The 26107-nt window shown below is 40.5% G+C and overlaps 1 protein-coding gene across 1 annotated transcript in view; it reads right to left on the bottom strand.

Annotated features, from left to right (window-relative positions):
• Positions 1 to 26107, bottom strand: part of ADAMTSL1 (ADAMTS like 1) — a 198426-nt gene that overhangs the window by 156551 nt on the left and 15768 nt on the right. The window contains exons 2-3 of the mRNA XM_082783255.1: positions 24054 to 24181; positions 7785 to 7830 (exon numbers count right to left, since the gene is read on the bottom strand). Of these exons, the coding sequence (XP_082639381.1) occupies positions 7785 to 7830; positions 24054 to 24181 (174 nt within the window). The remainder of the gene's footprint in view (positions 1 to 7784; positions 7831 to 24053; positions 24182 to 26107) is intronic.

Raw genomic sequence — 26107 nt, 5'->3', positions numbered from 1 at the left:
ATGGTAGACAGACAGAAGCTCACAGCTTACAAATGAGTATTCTAGTTGCTGAAATAACAGATAAGGCAAAGCCAACGTTTTATTTCATATTGGTTCAAACTGTAAGTTGCTATTTTCTTCTAAACACTTCTCGCATCTTTAGATAATAGCTTTTGCCTGTTTGAGTGCCCAATTTGTTCAGTGTTGGCTCCTGGTGAGGAGAAACTATAGAGTCTGATTTGACAAAGTCTTTTCCATAAAGTCTTCTCCATTTTTAAAATTCAGACATCTTTCAGCATGTGTCTGGGGGTTGGTGGAAGGGGATCCTTTACAGCTGCCAGCTAGCACTGCTTCATTAGCTTGAGTGAAGTTGTATTTTCCTCTGCCAAGAGTCTGATCCTGGAAGCTATCTAACAGTATGTAGTTTTTCTACCTGTACAACAGAGACAAACAAAGGTGTGCCTACCTGTTGAACCATCCAGAAGTTACAGGCCAAGTTAGACTGGCAATGAGCCTGACGTATCCCGATCTTTGTATGGGTTATGTTTTTCTGCAAGGTATTTCACTGAATATATCTTCATGGCCTATGCTTGGCTTGGAACATGTGCCAGCACTGTTGTCTGGCCACAAAAGCACTAACAGTTATGCTTCAGGCTACTCTAATTTGGTGCTATATTCAAATCTTACAGTTTTTGCTTTCATTTTGAATATATCTGTGGGCACCTGTGGACATGAGGAACTGCTGCAATTGCACTCCTTGTAGAATCAGCAAGATCTTATAAACTTGAGTCTTGTATAAGCCCGTTTTCTTCAAGCATCCTATCCATTATCACAGAATCACAAAATTGTCTAGGTTGGAAGAGACTTCAAGATCATCGAGTCCAACCTCTGACCTAACACTAACAAGTCCTCCACTAAACCATATCTCTAAGTTAAACATCTAAATGTCTTTTAAAGACCTCCATGGATGGTGATTCCACCACTTCCCTGAGCAGCCCATTCCAATGCCTAACAACACTCTCGGTAAAGAAATTCTTCCTAATATCCAACCTAAAACACCCCTGGTGCAACTTTAGCCCTTTCCCCCTCATTCTGTCACCAGGCACATGGGAGAATAGACCAACCCCCACCTCACTACAGCCTCCTTTAAGGTATCTATAGAGAGTGATAAGGTCACCCCTGAGCCTCCTTTTCTTCAGGCTGAACAAACCCAGCTCCCTCAGCTGCTCCTCGTAGGACTTGTTCTCCAGACCCCTCACCAGCTTCATTGCCCTTCTCTGGACTCGCTCATGCACCTTGATGTCCTTCTTGTAGTGACGGGTCCATAACTGAACACAGTACTCGAGGTGCGACCTCGCACCTCGAGTGAAGAGGAAACAATTTTCCAACTCTGAGTTGTAATTGGCTGTCTGATGACCTTTAGTGTGTGAAGGCTCATGGGATATTTGTGAAACACTTAGCCTGTGCTTATGCCTATAATCTTTCTTCATCCTATCAAGGCAAGATTTCTTCTACCACAAGCAAAATACATTATCATCTTGAAGATGATCAGAAATCTGTTTGAAGTATGAAACCTATTTTAAAACAAACACAAGAGTTTCATCTTCACCTCTTAGACACTTAATCCTGGACATATTACTGTGGCTTTCCTCACATGCATGTGGTTCCTCACATACAAAAAAAAATTTTTCCAAGTTGACCTCCTATTTGACCCTATTGTAATTCATAAAGTCCATGGAATTTTGCCATGTTTGAATGCCATTCAATAAAATTTCTATTAATCAACAAACCAGTGGAAAAGATAAGATGAAACCCAGATGTCCCTTGATGGTGATAGGTATGATTAGATTTCATGGGACAAAAGTGGGTCAGGCTTTTAAAAGTTTACTTAGTGAGTGAAATGTGGAAGATCATATCTAAGCTGTGATAGGTGGAAGCAGTTAAGGAACCTTCAAACAGTTTACAGTATGTGTGCTTGTATATTTGCAGAGGCCAAGAATGATTTACTATACCTGGAGCTTTTCCTCTGTGCAAAAAATGACTAATAACTGTGCACATTCTGTGCAGCATCTGACAGAACAGCTTATTGAACCAGTTCCATGAAATATGCACTGTGTTTCAGCGGCACCAATTTCTTTACTGAGTAAGAAATCCTGAAGTCTTCCAGTAGGGGTTTGCACAAGACTGAATGAGAACTTCAGATGCAAGTGCAAAGATTTAAGAGATCTATGGATTTAACAGCAACTCCACTCAACTTTGAAGACTTGTTGAGTGCCCTGCTTGGATTAAGTTTCTTATAACCAAGTTTTTCATTAATCTGCTCCTGTGAACTTTAAATAATTTAGGCACATCCCTAACTGCTTAGATCAAGTGTGGCTCACACTACAGCTTTCTCTGACAATCCCAAGACAAGGCAACATCTGACAGGACAACGTGTGAGAAATAATATGAACAAAGTAAATGAGGGAATATCAGCAGATACTTCTACTCTGTATTAAATAAACATGTACTGGAGATGAAACAGTCAGCGTAGAATCTATCCAAACCTCCAAGAGTATTTGTCATTAGAAATTATTATAAAATCAATTCTTAATAATGTATGTATATAATTTCAAATATGTTTCAATTTTTATCTAATAATTCAATATGCATTTTTCATATAATTCTATTTTTTTGTTTGTTCACACCTTTTAAACACTAAATGAAAGTGTTTAAAATTTATTATCATCAGAAATAGCAAATTTAAATGTGTGAATTATCTACAGGTAACAAAATCTTGAAATGCCACTGTGATGGAAGTGATCCTGGCTTACAAAGACTCTTGATGTTCTTGATAGCAGTGATTTTTGTTGTTGTTGTTATTGTTGTTTTTCTGTTTTTTAGAAGTCATGGACTCATGGGTCTATTTGCTAAGAAGATATACTGAGAAGTCAAAGCTGACATCACTAACTTCTTTTTTTTTGCAATACAGAGAAATACTTGCTAGACAACACACAATAACAGAGAGGTTTAAAAGAGCACCCACTCAAAAATAGGATAGCGGCCATTAAAATCCAACATTTTGAAGAACAGATTGGAGTCACAATAAATGACATGAGTTTGAAAGAATTTTTACTGAAAAAGCAAACTGTCATTAGGCAAATCTGGTGTTAATAAGGAGATATTTGTAGTTCTTCTAGTTGCTTCCCTCTTCCCGCCCGCCCACCTTCCCCCCCCCACCCCCCCCGGAATAAGAAAGAAAAGTTTTTTACACTGAAGATTACTTCATATAGTATATATACCCATTAGAGGGTAGAAAAATTAAATTCTGCTAACCATTTGTGTATATCTGAAAAAAATCTGCCTTGTAATAGTGCTTTTCATACTCACAAGTCAATGCTTCTAGAAGCAACTATGCACTTATTTGGAAGTTTAGGCGTAATGGTTTCCAACAGGTTAGGCTTTGGTATGTGGCAAGAATGTAGTTTCTTCTGCAAAAAGTGATAGGGACAATATAGGTACTGGTGTGTACAAAAAGCAGCATGAGATAATAAGAAACAGGCATGGAAGTAGCTTGCCTGAATGCAAGCCAGAAAATGGGGGATGCCACCAGAGTTGGTATTTTATACGAGTGAAGTATGTAAGTGAAAAAAAAAAAAAAAAAAAAAAAAAGAGTTGAAGGTGTTGTGAAGGTGTTGTTTGCAAGTTTTGATGATCTGATTAATGGGATCTACCATCCACAGATTCTATCTTAGACTTAATGGAACCTCTTAACAGAAGCACTTTCTGTGTAGAAAGAGCTAGTACTCTTGTGCAACTTGCAGCATTGTCTATTTTCATGTCAAACAGCAAAATCTCAAAAGCAGCTTTATTTGTAGTTTTTATCATCCTGTTGGCAGGTATAAGTAAATAAGAAAAGCAGATTCCTACAGGAATCAAGTGTCAGTCTCATGCACCTCAAGTGTCTCCTGATTTTATATAGGCAGCAGTGAAATAAGAGGAAAAATATCAGGGAAATTGAAGAAAAAAAAAAAAAAAAAAAAAACACACAGAAAAATGGGCTGATAATTGCAGAGAAAGGGGAGGAAGATGTTATACAGTTCAGCAAACCTTCTTCAGAAAGATTTTTCATGTAAAAGGAGCTAAAAAACAAAACAAAACAAAACAAAATAGTGCAGTGGCAGTAGGAGTGAGAAAGGGCAAATGAGGTAGCATGATAGCCTGGTACAGAAGTTGGAGAGAACTTGGCAACTGAGAACATGCCTAGAAGAAGGAACAGGGAGCATGCTAGCTTGAAGAAAAACCTAGTCAAAAAATCCTACTCACAGTTTGGAAATATTTTTGTTTATTTTGCATAAGATTTAATACAGCAATCCAGACGGATACAAAAGCGTGCTTTCATTGCATTTGGAGTAATTTTCTGAAGAAAAACAAATGACTACTTCCCTCCCCCCATGATTACATTCTAAAATGGCTGGAAACATACTTGGAGTCAATATGAATAGCAAGAAGAAAAAAGACTGATGCAATTCAACCCTAAATCATCTTCAGATTCCCTCATTCTTTCTTTGACTATTTACACATGTGGCGTCATATCCATAACCCTTCTACTTTCTGATCACCACCAGGCAATGCAAGTGGTGAACATATTGGATTGGATTAATTCTTGTAAGGACTGCTCAGAAGCTTTATAAACAGCAGTATCAGTCTCTCTTACAGTCAGTGTTATTCAAAAAGGTTCAGCATCCCCAGGCCAATGAAGAAATAGATGTGCCACTCTCTCCCTTTGCCTTTCTTTTCTCTATCTCATTCTATTCTTTTAATACTATTTAATTTCATGATGAATTAAAACCAGCTGTAGCAAAATCTTGCTAATGATAGTACCTACAAAAATGTGTTCATTGCCAGTTTCCAAGACATATTCTTCCCATTCTCCAGTTTCATCTCTGAAATATTTTGCCTTTAGTATATGTGACTACCCATCCTTTCCTGTGAGAGGACAGTCATATAAACAAAAGCATATCAATTCACAGAAAGATGTTTTGCAGAAAATAAAAAGACCAATTCTCTTATGAACAACAACTACAGTGCTCAAGCTATACACCAGCTAATGGCAATGAAAGTTTGTATTTCAGTACTCTCTGATTTCCACAGAAATCAAAAAGGAATTTTTCCACAATGCATGATAGCGAGCTTCATTTGGAGGGCTAGGAGTTTACTCTCATTTTCCTTGAACACAACAGGCTGTCAGCCAAGACACTGAGTCTGGCAGTTCCCTCCTCCTGATTTTCAGTGTCTTTGTGGATGAAATCTTAAAAGGAAAATTCTGAGTAAACAAAAATATGCACACTACAGTGTGCATTTTTCAGAGCAGAATTCTGTGATGAGCCATGGGGTTAATTAAATATTTCCACAACCTAATTGTGTGTGTGTGTATCCTGTGATTTTGGAGACAAAAATGCCATTAAAAAGAAAGTTTATGATTGTTTGTATTACACTGAAAGAGTACACCATTCAGTAATGGTTTCGGTTTCTACTGGTGCTGCACAAGGTATTTCAAAGTGGCACCCAGCCCCAGAAACACCCCTGCTGTGGCAGGATCCTACCCCGTATTCTGTTGATAATCATGATGGCAGTGCGATTACAATGACAGATAATAGGAATAGTGGTGCACACTATCTTAGATTAATAAAGATGGTGAATGGAATGCCATAACATCTGAATCAAAGACTTAGTGTACTTTAAAAATAAATAGAAAATGTTTTCCACTGAGATCAGATATCTGCAAAGCAAATATAGCCAAATACCTTCCTTTTTACACAAAGCCATATTTGAAAGGCCTGGTCAAAGTCTGATGTAGTCAGTAGCTTTAGGATTGTTTGATTTATTGCTAGTTTTGCAAGTTTACTAATAAGAAACAAATGAAAGCTTATTTGAACTTTGTGTTAAGGAAAAGAGATCATGGCAGCACAATGCATTCTTTACCCCCTCCAATAAAAGGGGTTAAAATTTCACATGTAATCCTGGGTCTTCATCACTCAATGGCAAAACTCTCACTGACTTTAACATAGTAAAGCGCTTTCAGGGCTCCAGTTTGGGTTACTTGGTGTTAAAAATTGAGTGAGTTCTGAAGCTGGATGCCTCAGTGCTATGTTGAGAAGTCTGGAGCCTGTATCGTCAAATACAAGGTATGTTAAGGAATTGCCTGACAAAACTGTGCAAGGATTTATTTTGGAGGAAAACCGTCCAGATCCACAGTTGCAAAACAGAACCTAAAGCTAAAAATAACATTAAAACCTAAGCTAAAAATAATATTAAAAAAAAAAAAAAAAAAAAAAGTTCTTTGTCTTGCAAAGTTAAGCTCAGTGGTTACAGAACAAGGGTGGCAACAGAGGAAAAATGCCAGGGTCTTATCAGGATGATCCAGGAACAACTAATGGCAGCAGAGTGGTATGCTGGTACCTTTCACCGCATGAGACTGCTCGGCAGGAGGGGAAGCAGACTGTCACAATACACAGCAATGCATAAACCGAAACAAAGCTGATGGGTCTAATTTTAGCCCAATTAGCCTTCAACATTATCTCGCTACTCCTTCCCCCCCTCCTCCTCCCCCCCCCCCATCCTCCTCCCTTTCTTTATCATGTTACAGAGGGCTATAGCATGCAACCATGCAGCTTGAGTGACACAAATTAACCTTCCCATTCCTTCCAAGGTCACAGTGTAGCCTAAGTGCCTCACAGCTGGAAATCAGACTGTTAATCAGTCAGCAGACCTATTTATTGACTGTTCCAGTTGTTGTTAGTGAAGCAGATGTCTAGATTGATGGGTGATTTCAGTGACCCAAAGCATACAACCAGAACTGATTTCGGAGGCAGAAGTGTGAGAAATTCACTGCATGGGAGACTGTAACTCAGTCTGAGGCAAGCGATTTTTTTCATTGTGGTCTACTGAAGAGAATATCAGCCAAATATGAGGGAACATATATATGTATATTTTTTTAAACTTAAACTTTTTAACTTTTTTTCAGACAAAGCACCTATTGAAAGGCTTCTGAATATATCCCTATCAGGCATGAGAAAGCTTGGCCCAGAGCATGTTTGATTTCATTTTCCATTTTCTGGTAAAACTGACATTGCTCCATGTAATTTGAGAGCTTTCACAATTCTTGGCACCCAATAAGACTTTCCATATGAAAGTCTTTATTTCCATTTTCATCAGTGAAAACACACTTTCACTTTGGTGAGTACAGAAGTTGAAGTTTCTTATTTTATTCCAGTGAAATCTACATTCACTGTAGGAAAACAAACAAACAAACAAAAAACAAACAGCAAAAGCATTTGGAAAGTCTGCAGCACTAGTGCAGGCTATCTAAAACTGCTTTTTCTAAGACATACAACAAAATTACAGTGCTGGGAGAGGGGAGAGCACAAGTGAATAGCAACACATATCTCTTACTAACTTGTCTTCAATCCTTAACATTTAATCCTCCAGCCTGACAGATGGACCAATGTGAACCAGAGCTACCAAACTAACATGAGCAGTCTTTGAATCTGCTGTGAGGTTATAAAGAGCAGCTCTGAAATTTCATTGACAGATTACGTAGAAAGGTTGTGACTGAAATGCCATCCAGTTTTAATGTCATGCAATGCCATCATCGCTCCATTCTCTCAAGAAATCAGTAATGATTTGCCAGAGGTCCTGTGATATGAAGGCAGTTGAAACAGCTATAGTGTTCCCATTATCACACAAGCAAATTATTTTATCTCATATAGGCATGACTGTCATATGTGATGATTTGTGTTATATCAAAGCTATACTTCACTTACCACATTGCTGCACGTCCTGTATCGGATGTTTCGCCCTTCACAGGTCCTGCGTCCAAAAATTAAAAACAAACCCAAAAATATTAATGGCTGAATACAACAAGCAAGAACACAATGTTTACTGCACCAGCATTTTTCCAATGAGAATCTCAAACCACCAAGCCCCCCACCAACTCCTCCCCAAGGTAAAGGCCTCTATGTACCTAAGTGGATGTTGAGGAATGAATTTTACAACTTTTCAGGTTCCTACTTAAAAAATGATTTTCTAGAAGGTGATATCAGTTTATAAACGAGGCTGGAAGCCAGTGGACAGAGCGTAGCTGGCAGGCAGCATCCAAAGCACATTCATAACATCATCTCTGTGCCTGCCTCAGCCGGGCCCTGGGCTGGGACACAGCTGGGGCAGCCAGACTCGGCCTGCTGGGGAGCAGCCTGTGCACTGGCAGGTGGAAACCCTCCAGCAGCGGCCTGCAGCAGCTGGCTGGTAGCCCTGTGTCCGTAGGGCTTCTTCCAGCTCGGTTCAGAGGGGGGAGGTGAGCGTAAAATTCCACCCCCAATCCTCCATGCCCTCCTGTGGAGTGGCAACCAAAGAGCAGCTGGGCCTGGCAGAGGTTGAGGAGTGCCAGTGCCTCCACGTGTGCTCTCCATGTCTCTCCTCCCCTCCCTATATATACAGACCCATACCAGCTTGGATGGTAACAGGGCTCCTGAAGGAAAGGTCAGCATCCAGGTATATTTTCAGCCCTCAGCAGTATGTGCTCTGAATATTTGACCTTTGGTTTTGTATTTTTCATTCGTTCAGACAGAATACTCCAAGGAGGCTTTAAAGATTATCCTTCAACAGAATAGAATTCCTAACATTTTTAATTTCTTAATTTCACAACTTTTTTTTTTTTTTTTTTTTTTTGGTCAGGATTTAACAAGCACACATTCCTTGAGGACTCAATGCCTGCCAAGACTGAAGTTTTAAATCCAAACCATTTTGAGCTATCCAAGAGAAAGGACAGCATCTGCATGCATTTGTGTGGGTTCTTTTTTTCCTTCTTCTTTTTAAGACTGAAAAACTTTTTCCATACTGAGTTAACTCTAGAATAAACTCAATAGTTTTCCTTTAAGTTATTGAAACCATTCTTCCTCCTAAACACATGAAAAGCAGGTGAGACTTAATTGTGAAATTCCTCCAGTAGTTATTTACACCTTCCTGAGCACAAAATCAGGACAAAAAACAGTTTTGTGAACATACCAAAATGGTGTGATTGCAAGAGAAGATACAAGAACATAAACAAGAAAACAAGAAAATTAAGTCAATCTCTTTTTCAGAAGAAAAATGTAAGAAGTGTAAGAAGAAAGATAATATAATCTCCACTGTAACATTAAACATATGAATTGAAAGCATAATAGGGATACCACAACTTTAATGTTTTTGCAATGTTATATAATTAATTCACATATAATTTTAGCATTGCATGCATGCATAGAAGTCAAAAGTGTGCACAGGGCATCCAGCACTAGGTATAACAGTTTTAGCAATACAATAGTAGACATCATATTCAATAATAGGCTATGAACTAGTAAAGCATACCAGGATTTTTTTTTTTAAAAAAAGGGCAACTCCCGTCAGTATGCCTTTCAGTCCTGAGCAACATAGATAGCTTGATGATATGCTGTTGCGTAGGCTAGACCTCTATTTACACTAGACATTTACTAGTCTTGATTTACACCTACAGAGAGCAAAGGAGAAAGTATATTATATAGCATGCAGGCAGTCTTAGTGCAGTCCTTGCTTACCACACTGAATAGCTTATCCAGCAGACTTGATACATGCCCCATCTCTCTCTTATAAATGCCATAAAACCCACCAAATATATCTTTGCTGTACGTAGATCTGCTGCTATTGAAATTTCAATTACCATAATTTATTAGCCTCAGAAATATTGAACTACCATAGAAATTTAAGCTTCCTTTCTGTCAGCTGCCTCACAATTTCTTTTTTTCACACTTTCTTCATCTCGTCTGTTTCAAAATTAAAAATATAATAATAATAATAAAACACAAACCAAACACATTTATTCTTTGCACTATGGAAAAGAATAGGTACATTTATTTAAACATATGCCACATAACAACTCAGATTTTTCTTCCAATTTCCCTCCTTTGGCTATTGACCAGGGTTGTTCAGAACAAAAGTTCAATTCTGGATGCAGCTAGTGCTGGATTGATGATTTATGAACACTAGCAACCACTCTTGCAAAACTCCCTTTGTCTCCTTGCCAGGATCAAACTTTTGATTTTTGTTGTTTAAACTCATTACTTTCCCAGTTATCACCTATCAACCAAAAGATTCTTTCATACTAAGCTGATACAATTTCATAGTAGGTTTGTAGAGTACTTTGTGTTTCAGATGTACTTGGCTTCAAAACAGTATTCCAGACTCTCTTAAACTGAAGTCCTCCTTTTTGGATTCAAAATTATATGATTTGTTGAAAATAGATGACTAAAAAAAATAAATAATAATTTAAATTCTGCTTCTGAACCTATGCTTAAAATGGGGAAGCTGAAACCTTCTTGAGAATTTAATTCTTCTGGAGACAAATACACAGCTCCTTGCACAACACTAGGCCAGGGCAGGTATTTTCCTCTAGGCAGGGTTTGAATTAATGGTATGGATCCTATGTCTTAGTGTGCAGCATTTCACCTCCAAGGAAGGACCTCAGCAGATTACTGAGACCACTTTATAAGACACAGTTATCACACATCCTCTGACCTTTGTGGGTTAAATAGAAGAACTATCATCAGCAAGAGCCACCCAGAAAAGCCAGAAGTCACCACAGATGGCAAATGAGTCCTAGAGGGCACATAGAGTGTGAGCAATAAGGGGTACTTCTGCAGTCTTCTCTGTCATCAGGCATACACTGTGGGAGATTATGCTGAGGAAAAAGGTGGATGGGGGTTTAGCTTGACAGACAATTATTATCATGTGAATACGCAAGAAAAGCAAGCTATTGGGAATCATGTTTCATTCTTCAAACCTAGTCACTTGTTTACAGTAAAGTTTATGAAAGAGGTTAACAACTTTTAATATGTTAAAATATTCACTCAGTTTAATGTAAACAACCCCAAACCGTGGTATTTATTTCTCCAGGCTCCAGTTTGTAGAGGGACTTAGTTCAAGTCCCCCCCCTCAAAGGTTTAAAGTAGATGTGTGTTTGTGCTCAGCTAGAGCTAGAAGATTTTCAATAATCCATGCCAGTAAGAACAGCAACCCCATGCCAAAGTTGCCTTTATCTGTAATTACCAAAAGTGATGAAAGAGATTTGCAGAGGCGGACCTCATCAACTCCTGCCACTCTCAGTGGTCATCAAAGTTTGAAGTGCTTTTCTTAAGAAACAAGCCTTCACATAAGCAAGCAACTAGGAGCCAGAGGTAGGTTATTTTTGTGGATCTGAATTTTGATGCAACTGTTCACCACAGGGGTTTGAAAGTTGATGTAATGCTGGACAATCTTCACTCTCCTTTATTTTCACACCCCTTGATCACCACTCTTCTGGGTTACGTTTTGGTTCTGGCACTGCACCTGTGAGAAAAGCATGCTGTGTGCCTTTCTCCTCCCATGGGATATTAAGAGGGGCTGAGTCAGCCCTCCACTTACCCTAGTGACAAGCATGCACAAGATAACACTTCACACACAGTAACACCATCTTGCATCCCTCTTTCCTCACTCTGTTACTCCTAACTCTTTTCCAAATGTTGTGCAGTATTATGACCCCCACCCATTCTCATTACAATTTATGTATTTGTCTTTTTCTGAGGAACAGAATCTCTTTTTTCATTCTCTCAGTTTATTCCTTTTCTCATAATGAAAACTTGATGAAATGCCTTATGTACCAAATTGTTAGGAAAAAGAAAGATACATCAGGACCATGCTGAATGTATGAGTTCACTTTTTCATTTTATCTGGTAAGATCTGCCTGAATGCATGTTCAAATCATTCAGTTAAGAACAAAATTATAAACAATATAAATTTTTTTTCCTTATTCTTTTGGTAACATGTCCCTCATCTGACAATGGGTTGTGCAGATGTGCTGGTGTGTTTTGACATGATGCTTGACTTTTTAACTGTAAAATCATGAAATGTCTTGGGTTGGAAGGAGCCTTAAAGATAATTTACTTCCAACCTCCTTGCCCTGGGCAGGGATGCCACCCACTAGATCAGGTTGACATCCAAATCATCGAGCCTGGCCTTGAACACCTCCAGGGATGGGTCCTCCATAGCTTCTCAGGGGAACTTGTTCCAGTGCATCACCACGCTCAGAGTGAAGAATTCCCTCATAACATCTAATCTAAATCTCACCTTTCAGTTTATAAGAGATTCTGCCTTGACCTATCACTGTCTGTCTGAGCAAAAAATAGTTCTCCATCCTTTTTATAAGACCTCTTTAAGTACTGAAGAGCTGCAATAAAGTCACCCTGGAGCCTTTTCTTCTCCAGGTTGAATATCCCCAGCTCTCTCAGCCTTTCTTTAGAGAAGTGTTTCAGCCCTCTGATCATCTTAGTTGCCCTTCTCTGGACCTACTCTAACAGATCAACATCCTTCTTGTGTTTGGGGCCCCAGAAATCTTTAATTCTTTCTATTTCAGTGACTAAGACACTCTTGCACCATCTTCAAATAGTGAAATACCAGAATTGTTACAGGAATAGTTAACCTTGGGACAAGAAAAGTGGGCCTGGATAGACAACCCAGCTTTCCCTGTCAAAATTTTTCACAGATCTTATCTTCTGCAGGAGATAAAGAAAAAAAAAAAAAAAATCAACAAAATGCTTGGAGGCAAAGTGCCAATTTAAGCCACTACGGGCAGGAAGCTGGCTAGTCAAATCAAAACATGAGCTTTAATCTGTGGCTGCTAAAGGCCTACTTTCTGCATAAATGTTTTCCACAATATTTTAATTAGGGAACTGTGTATTTTGAGGTAAATAATGTATCATAATTAGCATTAAACAAACAGTGACTCTCATGCATGTGAGAGGTGGGTATGGGACTAACAAAACACCAGCATACCAGGCTTTACACTCAGACTTTTCTGTAAATCTATAGTAAATTTACTGGAATCAACAGAATAGAATATGGCTATACACATGTGCAATACAACTATACCGTATATCAAAGTGATGTTTTTAGCAAAATCATAGAATGGTTTGGGTTGGAAGGGACCATAAAGATGATCTCATTTCAACACCCCTGCCATTGCCAGGGACACTTCCCACCAGACCAGGTTGCTCAAGGCCCCATCCAGCCTGGCCTTGAACACTTCCAGGGAGGGATGGGGCATCTGCAGCTTCTCTGGACAACTTGTTCCAGTGCCTCGCCACCCTCATCATAAATAATTCCTTTCTAATAGCTAATCTAAATCTCCCCATTTCTAGTTTAAAGCCATTACCCCTTGTCCTATGACTCCACTCCCTGACAAAGTGTCCCTCCCCAGCTTTCTTTTAGGCTCTCCTTAGGTACTGGAGGGACTCTATAAGGTCTCCCTGGAACCTTCTCTTCTCCAGGCTGAACAACCCCAACTGCCTCAACCTGTCTTCATAGGAGAGAGAGGTTCTCCAGCCCTTTGATCGTCTTCATAACTCTCCTCTGGACTCATTGTAATACGTTCATGTCCTCCTTGTGCTGGGGGCCACAGAGCTGAATGTAGAACTCCAGGTAGGGTCTCACCAGAGTAGATGGGGAGAATCACCTCCCTTGACCTTCTGGCCATGCTTCTTTTAATGCAGCTGAGAATATGGCTGATTTTCTGGACTGTATACATGCACATTGCTGGCTCATTTTGAGTTTTTTGTCAACCAACACCCCCAGCTCATTCTCCTCAGGCTGCTCTCAATCCATTGTCCACAGAGCCTGTATTTGTGCTTGGGATTGCTCCAAATCAAGGTGCAGGACCTTACACTTGACCTTGTTGAACTTCTTGAGGTTCACACAGGCCCACCTCTCAAGCCTGTCCATGTCCCTCTGGATGGCATCTCTTCCGTTCAGCATGTTGACTGTACCACACATCTTGGTGTCATAGGCAAAATTTCTGAGGGTGCACCCAATCCCCCTGTCCATGTCACCGACAAAGATGTTAAGAGCGCCAGACTCAATACTTACCCCTGTGGAACACCACTCATCACTGATCTCCACCAGGACACCGAGATGTTGACCACAACTCTTTGAGTGTGACCATCCAGCCCATTTCTTACTCACTAAGTGGTCCATGCAACAACTCCATTTCTCTCCAAATTAGAGACAAAAAATATCACAGGATATTTTTTTGACAGTGCAAAGCACTGTCAAATGCTTTGCACAAGTCCACATAGATGTCAGTTGTTTTTCTCTTATCCACCAATGCTGTAACCCTGTCAGTGCCTGACAAATCTGGTGTCCTATCTTTCCTTAGTGAAGCCATGTTGGCTGTCACCAATCACTTCTTTATTTTCCATGCGCCTTAGCAGAGCTTCCAGGAGCATCTGTCTCCATGATCTTGCTGGTCACAGAGGTGAGACTGACTGGCATGTAGTTCCCAGGGTCTTTCTTTTTTCCTTTTTTAAAAATAGCGTTTATGTTCCCCCTCTTCTAGTCAGTAGGAGCTTCACTGGACTGCCCCATCTTCTCCTATATGATGGACAGTGGCTTAGCAACTACATTTGCTATTTCTCTCAGGATCCTTGGATGCATCTTCCAAAATACGAAAATATGGTCCAAAATATGGACCCTTCCAGAGAGGGTCCATATTTTCCATAGTCTTCCTTTTATCACTGATGTACCTATAGAAACCTTTCTTTTTGCCCTTGATGTTTCTGGACAAATTTAATTCTAACAGGACTTTGACTTTCCTATTCTGATCCCTGGCTGCTCAGACAATGTCTCTGCATCCCTCTCAGGCTACCTGTCCTTGCTCCCACTCTATGTAGGTCTCCTTCTTCTGTTTGAGTTTGTGCAGGAGCTCCTTATTCATCCATACAAACCTCCTGGTGTTTTTGCATGACTTCCTCTTTGTCAGAATGCATTGCTTCTGAGGTTGGAGATAGCAATCCTTTTTATTAACCAGCTTTCTTGGGCTCTTTTTCCCTCCAGGGCTTTGTCCCATGGTACTCTACCAAGTAGTGCCTAAAGAGTGCAATCAACTCCCTCAAAGTCCAGGGTAGTGAGCTTGCTGTGCTGCCCTCATGATCTTCACTGCCCTCACGATCCTAAACTGCATCATTTAATGGTCACTGTGGCCAAGGCTGCCCTTTAGTTTTGCATTCCCCACCAGCCCCTCCTTGTTGGTGAGAATGAGATCCAGTACAGCACTTCTCCTTTTTGTCTCTTCTAGCACTTGGAGAAGGAATTTGTCATCAGTGTATCCCAGGAACCTCCTGGATTACCTGTGCCCAGCTGTGCTGTCCCTGAACAGATATCAGGGTGGCTGAAGTCTCTTATGAGGACCAGGGCCTGTAAACATGAGGCTGCTTCTCTGTCTGTGGAGGGCCTCATTTAACTGGTCTTCTTGATCAGGTGGCCTGTAGCAGACCCCCAATATAATATCACCTGTCCCTACCCTCCCTTTAATCCTGACCCATAATCTCTGTCAGCTGTCTCTTGGAGAAAAAAAAAACAAAAACAAAAACAAAACAGAAAAACAGTGGCTTTACTTGATACTTACCTAAACCAAAACCTGATTGATTGTTTAGGAATTTGAAGAACATGTGAACCCTTGTATCTCAAATACCAGATTCCTTTCATGGTGTTAGTAGAAAAGAACTGCTTGCTTCTGGCTATGCAGTGCTTGTTCAAATGAAGTGGTGAAATGTTGCCTGCAGAAAGCCATTAGACTTCTAAAATCTTGCTTACGGTGTAGGCTACAGTGCAAGAAATAGCCAAATATCAGTAACTGAGCTAGCTAGTTTTGGGTTACTTTGTCTATCTCTTGCAGTCTAGCTGAAATAGCAGTGAGCCAGAGAAACTTAATTTATCTATTGGTCTTGTAGATATACATGTAAGTCTTTCATTTCAAAGGCAAGACTAGTCTCAAGTCACAATTTCATTTTAAGTTCCAGAAGATATGAGAACGTTATACAAAAAACAAGCAGCTGCAGTTCCAACAGTGCTTCCACTCACACAAAGTTCTTATTCCAGATAGCTTCTGCTACTCCTGGAGTTTAAGGTTGGCATCATATTTACTCCAAAGTTAGGCAGACCTTGCACTTTGCAATACAAATTGCTAAATAGAAAAAAGTCTATTTCAATTTTTACTGTCAGATTAGTCTTTGCATTATTCAGAGCCACTAAATGTTACTTTCTGAGTAACAGCTGGCAATAGCACTCCTTAAACTCTCAGCAAAACAGAAACTGTCCAATCCAATTAAAATAAATTAAAAAAATCAATTTTGAAGAAAACAAAAGGAAAGACAGAGGATAATTTGTCAGAGAACTTCAGACTGTTGTTATTGTTGATTTTTATACAGTCATTCTCTGTTACTGCAGTTTTTTTTCCTTAAGAGTTTTTAAAATAACTTTAGATTTGCACATATGACAAATCACATATATACAGGAAGTTCTTACAGTTGCAAGTATTTTCCAGTTACTCACTAGCTGAGAAAGGCTGAAAAAAAAAAAAAAAAAAAAAGCAAGAATTAAATAATTGCCTTTCAGCAGAACACTGGTAAGGGGTCTCTCCACAGGCCAAGTGGAAAGAAAATACAACATTATATCTCACCTGGCTTGTTCTATCACAAAGATAGCATCTAGAACCTGTCACAGGACCCCAAGTACTTAAATCCCAAATGCGAACATGCCTGAGCTCAGATCTAGATCCAAGCTCTGCAGCTGGTCTTTACAAAACAAATGTGCTGAATATGAATCCATGGTCCCCATGCTTTGAGGAAGTCTGAACCACATGTGTTAGTCCAGCTCCAGTTAAATTCTCATGCTCTCTCATGTACAGCTTGTGGCTTTACAGTTTCACAACTTACTTTTTTTTTTTTATAGGTAGCAAGGCTTATAAAAACTCAACATCATGCGAAGACCTGGCTGATTTAATTATTTCTCATTTAAATCTCAGAACAGATTTATTGAAAGAATTATGAATATACAGGAACTTCTCCAGTGAACCTGAGTTTATGAACTGTATATCATACAAGTAAAGGGTTCACAGACATTTTTGCAAGGTAGGCTACATCTCAGTAGAGAGACAGATTTTATAGAGATCATATCCATCACTCTCAGCTGTAGGTACAATGCTGGCTGTTGTTCATTACAGCACAGATCACTTCCTCACATAAAACACCAGCATGTAGCATCCTTATAGCAAGTCTAGTAATTGCATGGGAAAAGGACCTGTATGAAAACATTTGATACTCTTTTTTTAAATTCTTTTATTCTTTTTTTTTTTTTTTGTAGCACAGCAGCTGGAAATTAGGACAGCCAACACAATGTAACTGTCTCTCCAGAGAGCACCAGTAATCACTCCACAGTCCACAGCACTGATCTAAATTCTATGATACTTGCAGCTTTCGATAGTATTAACTCAAATTTAAGATTACAGCTCAGTGTTTCTACTGACAGGTACTGCTGGAACTGTAATCTCTCTTGAAAATTGGAAATGCTTCATTAAATCAAAGCAGGAAGGAGTCTCATAAATACAAATTTGACTAATACTAAAGTATATAAAAAAATATCTTTTAAAATGCTGGTATATGGCACAATTTTAACCAGCAGTGTCCACAAACTAAATATAATCTAAATTTCTTACAAAAATTTTAGATCACCTAATATAGCAGGGAGAACACCCATGATAGAGTAAAGCAGGACAATCCTAGACAAGAGTACAGACTGGGAGAATCATAGAATCATAGAATCATAGAATATCCGGAGTTGGAAGGGACCCTTAAGGATCATCAAGTCCAACTCTTGACACCGCACAGGTCTACCCAAAAGTTCAGACCATGTGCCTAAGTTCACAGTCCAATCTCTTCTTAAATTCAGACAGGCTCGGTGCAGTGACCACTTCCCTGGGGAGCCTGTTCCAGTGTGCAACCACCCTCTCTGTGAAGAACCCCCTCCTGACGTCCAGCCTAAATTTCCCCTGCCTCAGCTTAACCCCGTTCCCACGGGTCCTGTCACTATTGTTAATGGAGAAAAGGTCTCCTGCCTCTTGACAACCCCTTACGAGGAAGTTGTAGACTGTGATGAGGTCTCCCCTCAGCCTCCTCTTCTCCAGGAAGAACAGGCCCAGTGACCTCAGCCATTCCTCATACGTCTTCCCCTCCAGGCCTTTCGCCATCTTCGTAGCCCTTCTCTGGACACTCTCCAACAGTTTCATGTCCTTTTTATACTGTGGTGCCCAGAACTGCACACAGTACTCGAGGTGAGGCCGCACCAGCGCAGAGTAGAGCGGGACAATCACCTCCCTTGACCTACTAGCGATGCCGTGCTTGATGCACCCCAGGACACGATTGGCCCTCCTGGCTGCCAGGGCACATTGCTGGCTCATATTCAACTTGCTGTCTACCATGACCCCCAGATCCCTCTCTTCTAGGCTGCTCTCCAGCGTCTCATCGCCCAGTCTGTACATGCAGCCAGGGTTTCCCCGTCCCAGGTGCAGGACCCGGCACTTGCTCTTATTGAACTTCATGCGGTTGGTGATCGCCCAGCTCTCCAACCTGTCCAGATCCCTCTGTAAGGCCTTTACGCCCTCATTTGAGTCCACAACTCCTCCAAGTTTGGTGTCATCAGCAAACTTGCTCAAAATACCCTCTATTCCTACATCCAGATCATTTATAAAAATATTGAAAAGTACCGGCCCTAAAATGGAGCCTTGAGGGACCCCACTGGTGACCGCCCGCCAGCCTGACGCAGCCCCATTTACCATAACCCTTTGGGCCCTGCCCGTTAGCCAATTGCTCACCCATCGTATGATGTTTTTATTTAGCTGTATGGTGGACATTTTGTCCAGTAGGATCCTATGGGAAACCGTGTCAAAAGCCTTGCTGAAGTCCAAAAAAATCACATCAGCTGGTTTCCCTTGGTCCACCATACGGGTGATCTTATCATAAAAGGAAATCAGGTTAGTTAGGCAGGACCTACCCTTCACAAACCCATGCTGGCTGGGACCAATGACTGCTTTGTCCCCCAGGTGCGCCTCAATAAGTCCGAGAACCAACTTCTCCATGATTTTACCAGGCACTGACGTGAGACTGACAGGCCTGTAATTGCGAGGGTCTTCTTTCTGACCCTTCTTGAAAATTGGCACAACATTTGCCAGCTTCCAGTCTACCGGGACCTCTCCAAATTCCCAGGATCATTGAAAAATAATTGAAAGAGGTTCCGCGATGACATCCGCCAGCTCTTTCAGCACCCGGGGATGAATCCCATCCGGACCCATGGACTTGTAGGGATCCAGGTGGAGTAGCAAATCCCGCACACATTCAGGGTCAGTTGGGAGTTTGTCATCCCCACCGTCCCAGTCCTCCAGCTCAGGGCACCCTGGGTCCCGAAGCCCATCATCGGCATTGAAGACAGAGGCAAAGGCGTTAAGCGTCTCTGCTTTGCCTACGTCATCGTCTGTGAGGAGACCTTCCCTATCAAGGAGCGGCCCTATGTATTCTTTAGTTCTCCTTTTTCCATTTACATATCTAAAAAAACCCTTTTTATTTTCTCTCACAGACACAGCCAGCTTCAACTCTAGCTGTGCTTTGGCCACTCGAACTTTCTCCCTACAAACACGAACAGCATCCCTGTATTCTTTCCATGACGCCTGGCCCTCCTTCCAGTAGCGAAACACTCTCTGTTTCCGCCTTATCTCCATTAGGACATTCCTGGTCAGCCACGCCGGCCTCCTGCCCCGCCTGCCTGACTTGCGATATTTTGGAATTGCCTTATCTTGTGCTTCTAGGAGGCATCGCTTAAAGAGTGACGAGCACTGGTGAGAACTCACTGAGAACAGCTCTGCAAAGAGGGACTTGGGGGTTTTGGTGGATGAAAAGCCCAACATGAGCCAGCAGTGTGCACTTACAACACAGAAGGCCAACTGTGTCCTGGGCTGCACCAACAGAGGGGTGGACAGCAGGTCGAGGGAGGGTATTATGCCCCTCTGCTCTGCACTTGTGAAACTCCTGTAGTGCTGCACCCAGGTCTGGGTCTCACAAACCAAGAAAGATAGGGGGGTCCAGAGGAGGGCTATGAAAACAATTAGAGGGCTGGATCACCTCTCTTACAAAGAAAGGCTGAAAGAGCTGGGGATAGGGTGATGCAAAATACATTCCAAAATAGATGCTCTGGGGAGAAAAATCAAGCACAGCACTGCTTCGTGTTTGAAGGAATGAACTGTCCAGCTGGGTTTGTTCAGCCCAGAGTGGAGCAGGCTGAGGGGATGCCTCATGGCAGCCTGCAGCTCCCTCACAAGGGGAACAGAGGGGCAGGCGCTGAGCTCTGCTCTCTGGGGACAGCGACAGGACCCGAGGGAACGGCATGGAGCTGGGACAGGGGAGGGTCAGGCTGGGGGTTAGGGAAAGGTTCTGCACCCAGAGGGTGGTCGGGCACTGGGACAGGCTCCCCAGGGCAGTGGACTCAGCACCAAGACTATTGGAGTTCAAGAAGTGTTTGGACAACACTCTCAGACACATGGTCTGATTTTTGGGTGGTCCTGGGTGGAGACTGGTGTTTGACTCGATGATCCTTGTGAGTCCCTTCCAACTGAGTATGCTCCAGCCTGAAGAAGAGAAAGCTCTAGGAAGACCTCATTGTAGCCTTTCAATACTTAGAAGAACTTACCAAAAAAAACAAAGACAGAACAACTTTTTGACTTGGGCAGATAATGATAGGACAAGGGGATATGTTGTTAAACTGAAAGAGGGGAGATTTAGTTTGGATTTTTTGAAGATATTCTTCACTCAGAGGGTGGTGAAGCATGCCCCATCCCTGGAGGTGTTCAAGGCCAGGTTGTGCCACCTGATCTAGTGGGTGGCATCCCTGCCCATGTCAGGGGTGTGTGTAATTAGATGATCTTTAAAGTCCCTTCCAACCCAAACCATCCTATGATTCTATGAAATTCACATGAATTTCAGATATCTAAAGAACATTAACCTTTTTTCTTAATCCCGTGTTTGCTTGAGTCACAGTTATTGAATACCTTTACTGACACACAGAATCCAAAGCATTCTGTGATTCTCTGACACACTGGTATTTTCACTGCAGCTCTGCTGAACCATAGACACCATAAAAATCTGAGGAGAAAAGCAACAACCATATTCCAGCATCTCTCCACATGCTCTGCCAATACATTTCCAGTGCCCTGTAGCCAAATACCTAATAGCTAAGAAAATTATGTTCTCTGTAGAAGCACAACAGTTGTTAGTTTGTCCCTCGAGAAATTGAAGTGTTTCTCCTCTTTACAGGTTTTGGCCAGCAGTGCTTCAGGACACTTCATGATGGAGAGTAAACAGATGAGGAGTATTTTTTTCCTGAGCTTTGTATCAATAAAAGGATGCTGAAACTGAAGGGCAAAACATTCTGAAATGACAAACAATACTTCTTTTACCCAAAATACAATTAGTCTGGGAGCTTCACTTCTACAAGTGCATTGAGGCAAACAACTGTAAATTCAAAAGGAGTTTGTCAAAGTGAGTTACATAGAGAGTTATTTCCAACAAAGAGCATTAAAAATATCATGCTTTGAGTTTTAGCCCAGTCTTCACCTACTTGTTACTAGAATGTCCTCTTCCTGCATCTGCTTCTGCCACTTGAGTCAGCCAGTGCTCCTCACTTTGATGCAGGATACCAGGATATGTAGTTGACTTGGGCTTATAGCTTGTCTCCTAATGCTACTGGCACATTTATTTATAACATTACCATACTAAATGTCCTTAGCATAATCAGGACCAGTTGCTGTAGTTACGTGATTTTTTTAAACAGCCTCTACCCTCAAATGTTTACTATCTAAAATGGTAGAAAATAGAATTTCTTCCTAACACTTTCCATTCTTTCGTCACAGCTGCACAAGCATAACACAAAACATGTTCCCAAAACAAACAACACAAGCACTAGGATAACTTTGGCAAACAAAAGCTGGAAATAAAACTGTTTTTCTTGAGTTAGCTGAGTACACTAATGGTGTTTAGGAATGGACAATTAGTCTTTGCATTTCTTCAAAGACAATACACTAGGCTTTTAATTTTCATTTGATGCTCTGAAAGCCATCTCATATAGAACTAAAAGGCATAAGGCATTACAAAAATCCATCCCAGGAGAACTACTTAGAACTACTAATTTGTTCCAAAACATCTAAATATGTGGTCATTTTTTCATTTGCTAGAAGCATGTAGTGTCTTCCTTTATTCTGCTGTGTAATTATACACAGTAAACACATGAGATAAATTGTATCAATCAAGAAATTGTTTTAAAGAGGTTGAATTTTTTCTAGCCTTGCCAGATTTGAAATACTCATGTACACAGGCCTATTTTCAAACCTTCAAAGTTTGGATGACTTTCTTTCTCCTGCTCCCTCTCTGCCTTTTCCTTAGCAACATGAACTGCCTGTATAGCACACACACACAAAAAATAATTAGTTAAAATCACTATTTCATTTGCAACTTCATGCAGGAAAAAGGAAAAACTACCTGAATGGACCAAAATTTGCATTTGTTTTCTTAAAGCAGGAAATATTGCTTATACACTGAATGGACAGTAGTTAGGTATTGTATGAAAAGCAAGAACTCTTATTTGTGAGCTTATTGACTGAGGTAGTTTCAGAGACCTGAACAATACAAGAATCAGATGGAGGAGTTGTTTGTATGCCCACATGCTGCAGAACACTTATGCTACTACTACCATGGGCCTCCAATACTCTTCTTCTGTAAAGAAGGCAGAGGTGTAGCAAGCCTTTGTATTAAAGATGCCCCAGATCTTCTGCAATGTCTGGCTTCATGCCCGCATTAAAGGAGCATGCACAAGATCTTAGCTTCCTAAGACTGAAAAGGATACAGTGACTGCAAACAAGCTCCCACCTTTGCAATTCCCAAATTCAAGGTCTTTAAAGAACACCTATTTGCCATGGAGCATATAAGAGATGCGAATTTGGCCCCAAGTTTAAAAACCAAAGTATTCTTCTCCCCTACTCCCTCCCTGCCTCCCCTCCCCCACCGTGGGAATGATATAGAAAAGTAGTGTTTTTCCACTAGTTGCAGTAGATGATTTTGCCTATCTTTTCCCCTTTTAGTAGACAGTTGCATACTATCAGCCCAATAATTCTTTGAACCAGGAAACCAAATTGTCCACAGATAGAGTTAAAATACACAATATTCTATTCTGACCTTATGATTATATGCTTTGTGCTGTTTCTTGTCCTCACTAAAAAGCATTATGTTTTAAAACATCAGATGTAAGAACTAATTTTGAATGTATTGTCACTATTTTATTAAAATCAGTTTTATAAGCACATGAAAGAAAATTACAAGAGAAATGCATGCAGGATAGAAAATTGTATTATATTTTTTATACTACAATATATGAGGTATCAGAGATGGCAGAAAGCCACAAGTTTGAGTCTGGAGTTTTCCTTTGTATTATTTATCAGATACCTGCTAATATTTATCGCTACTTACTGCAGGTGTTTTATCCTAAAGTAAGAAACAATATTTGCTGGAAATTTTTTGTCTTGCATATATTTTTGAGTGCAATTGTCAAGTGACTTGTCCATGTTCTATTGGAAGCAGGTAACTGTGGAGGAAGAAGTTCCTGGATGCCTGTCTCTGGTTGATTTCAACTTTGCACTAATCAATTCTACCCCTGCCTATTAGGAAGGCTTCCATACCAACAACTCTTCCTATCTGGAATTTAACTCCTAAGATACCCTGAGAAGAATTATCATTTCTTTTTTATAGTCTCAGTGTAGCTGAGATTGTGGGCCTCTAAACCTAGTGAATTAGTTTTAGTCTGGTACAAATATGTGAAAAGGCTTATTGCTCAAAAGGTGAAAGTCTAGGGAGGTTTCACTTTTCAGTAGCTGGCAGCCTTCATCATGGTAAACAAGCTGTGCAGGCAACTTCTGTATCTCCATAGGTTCCCACTTTATATGTTTGTTGCCTTATCAAACACATTGGCCACTTGCCTGAGTCATAAAACACGATCCATAATTTTCTAACACCAACGTAGAAATTTCATCATTGCTTGAGACCTATACTAGTTACTTATGATCTGACACATACCAGAACTTCAAATTCTCCCATCAGCACAGCAAAAAGCATTTACCCACTTACTTGCTGCTCAGGCAGCGTCTCAGTGAATATGAAGCCCCTCCTCCACAAGTACGTGAACATTCACTCCATGAACCCCAGGCATCCCACAGCGAGTCTCGGTCTTCCTCTGAGCGAGCTGTTCTGGAGCTCTGAGGAGAGGGAAAGAGAGGAAAAAAAATCAGGAAAAATCAATTCAAAGACAAAAAATACTGTTGCTAGCTTCACCTTTCTTTTTGCAGGACATCATTTTGGTCATTGAAGACACAAAATAAATCTTTCCTCTGGCATTCCCACTGGTTGGCATCTGGCTCTTGTTGTGAGGGTTTCTCTAGGAAGTTGATTCCATTTTTTGAAAATCATTGTCTCAGTTTGAGACTGGTATTGATTATTATAGAAGGCAAGGTATTTTTCCTGGTTAAGAGGAGGAGGGAGGAGTATTGTATACATTACAAATTGTACTTCAAAGTTCTGTTGCTATGTTAGAAACTATGAAATGGCATATTAAAAATTGCCTTCCAAGGCAATGTTCGGGAGAAAAATAATCACAGTGTAGTCAATCTACATGATACCAACACATTTAACATAAGATTTTCATACATTCACTATGGTTATTTTTCTCTGCCTAAAGATCTCCTATATGCTCTCTGGATTCCCAAATTGTGTTATCTCCATTTGCTGCATTGAAAAGAGAGAATGAATGCCAGGTGCAGGCTCAGGCAGTGCTATCACTAATGCAAGCAGCATGGCTAAAACAACTCTGTGGAGAGGCAGCACTGATGGAATCCGAAATGTTCAGATCTTCTGGGACTGACTTATGAATGTACAGCACCACCTGTCTCAGATAATTCAGTCATTCACATACCAACATTTCACTTTCATTCATGCAAATGTACCTTATGAACAGATCTGTAGGGAGACAAATAATTTAATAATTTAGATAGATATTGTCCTTCATGGACAACAGTTTTGCTAAAGGAAATGAATAACACACAGAAATATAGAGAGGTGCATGGAAAATACCTATGCCTGATGGTGACCAGGCAGTGTACTCAATCAAAACATGGCTGTGGGCAATCACATACTGAATACTGCATTCCTACTTGTATTTGGAATAAATGAGTAGACAAGAAAAGAATACAAGGGAAGCTTTGGTTGCACATCTTCACCATAGAAAAAACACCAAATATCATTGCTAGCCCTCGTTAGAGGCATCAACATCATCTGTCAACACTGAGGTATTATTTGAGATAACGCAGCTCAACACTGAAATCATTTCATCTTCACTGAACTTGTGTAGAAGTTTTGTAATGAAATCTGAAACCGTCTGAAAAACACGAATATTGTATACTGTTATTTGCAGGCATAAAACAACAACAACAAAAGAAGAATTGGTGACAGCTTAGAGCTGTGAGCAGTTTGTCACACAGCTGAGATCCAAAACTGAACACTGTGTCTGTAGAGCAAAGGACTTATATCTGACACTATGATATGAAATGTGTGTTAATTCAGATTTATCAAGATGAGAGGTTAACCATTCTTTTATTTTTAGGAGCCAAGAATACATTATACAGTCTAACCATTAATACTGAGAGAATTTTCCAACGTGGAAATCATTCAATCCTACAAAATTTTGCAAGGGCATTGCAGTACACGCACGAGTGTCACCCACAATGCTGAATAAACAGCCAGGCATTAGACTAACTGACGTGGAAGCCCATGGCTCTAATTAGTTGTCTCTATACTCAGCTCAGTAATGAGGCCAAAGTCTCACACTGAACTCTTTTCTTCAGTAAACAGAAAGCCAGTAATCTCAGTGTTGTACACATTTGCAACTTCTGACAGTCATTAGTTCCATACATCTGAAGTATAAAAACACTGCCAGCACTGTTCATATAGTCCCCTAGGAGTCCTCTACCCCGAAGCGATTCATTAGTTCACAGATCAGTACTTAGTTTACTCAGGTTGACAGAGTAATTACATTGTTATATTCATTCCAAAAGCCTGATACTACTCTTAGATACACTGGCACAATAAACTAGGAGTAACTAAATGAAAGCTGATCATGTGTAAGTGAG

The sequence above is a fragment of the Aythya marila genome (genome assembly GCF_965140915.1).
Source record: "Aythya marila genome assembly, chromosome: Z".
Lineage (NCBI taxonomy): Eukaryota > Metazoa > Chordata > Aves > Anseriformes > Anatidae > Aythya > Aythya marila.
The sequence above is the reverse complement of the archived record's forward strand: the minus strand, read 5'-3'. Positions and strand labels throughout refer to the sequence as shown.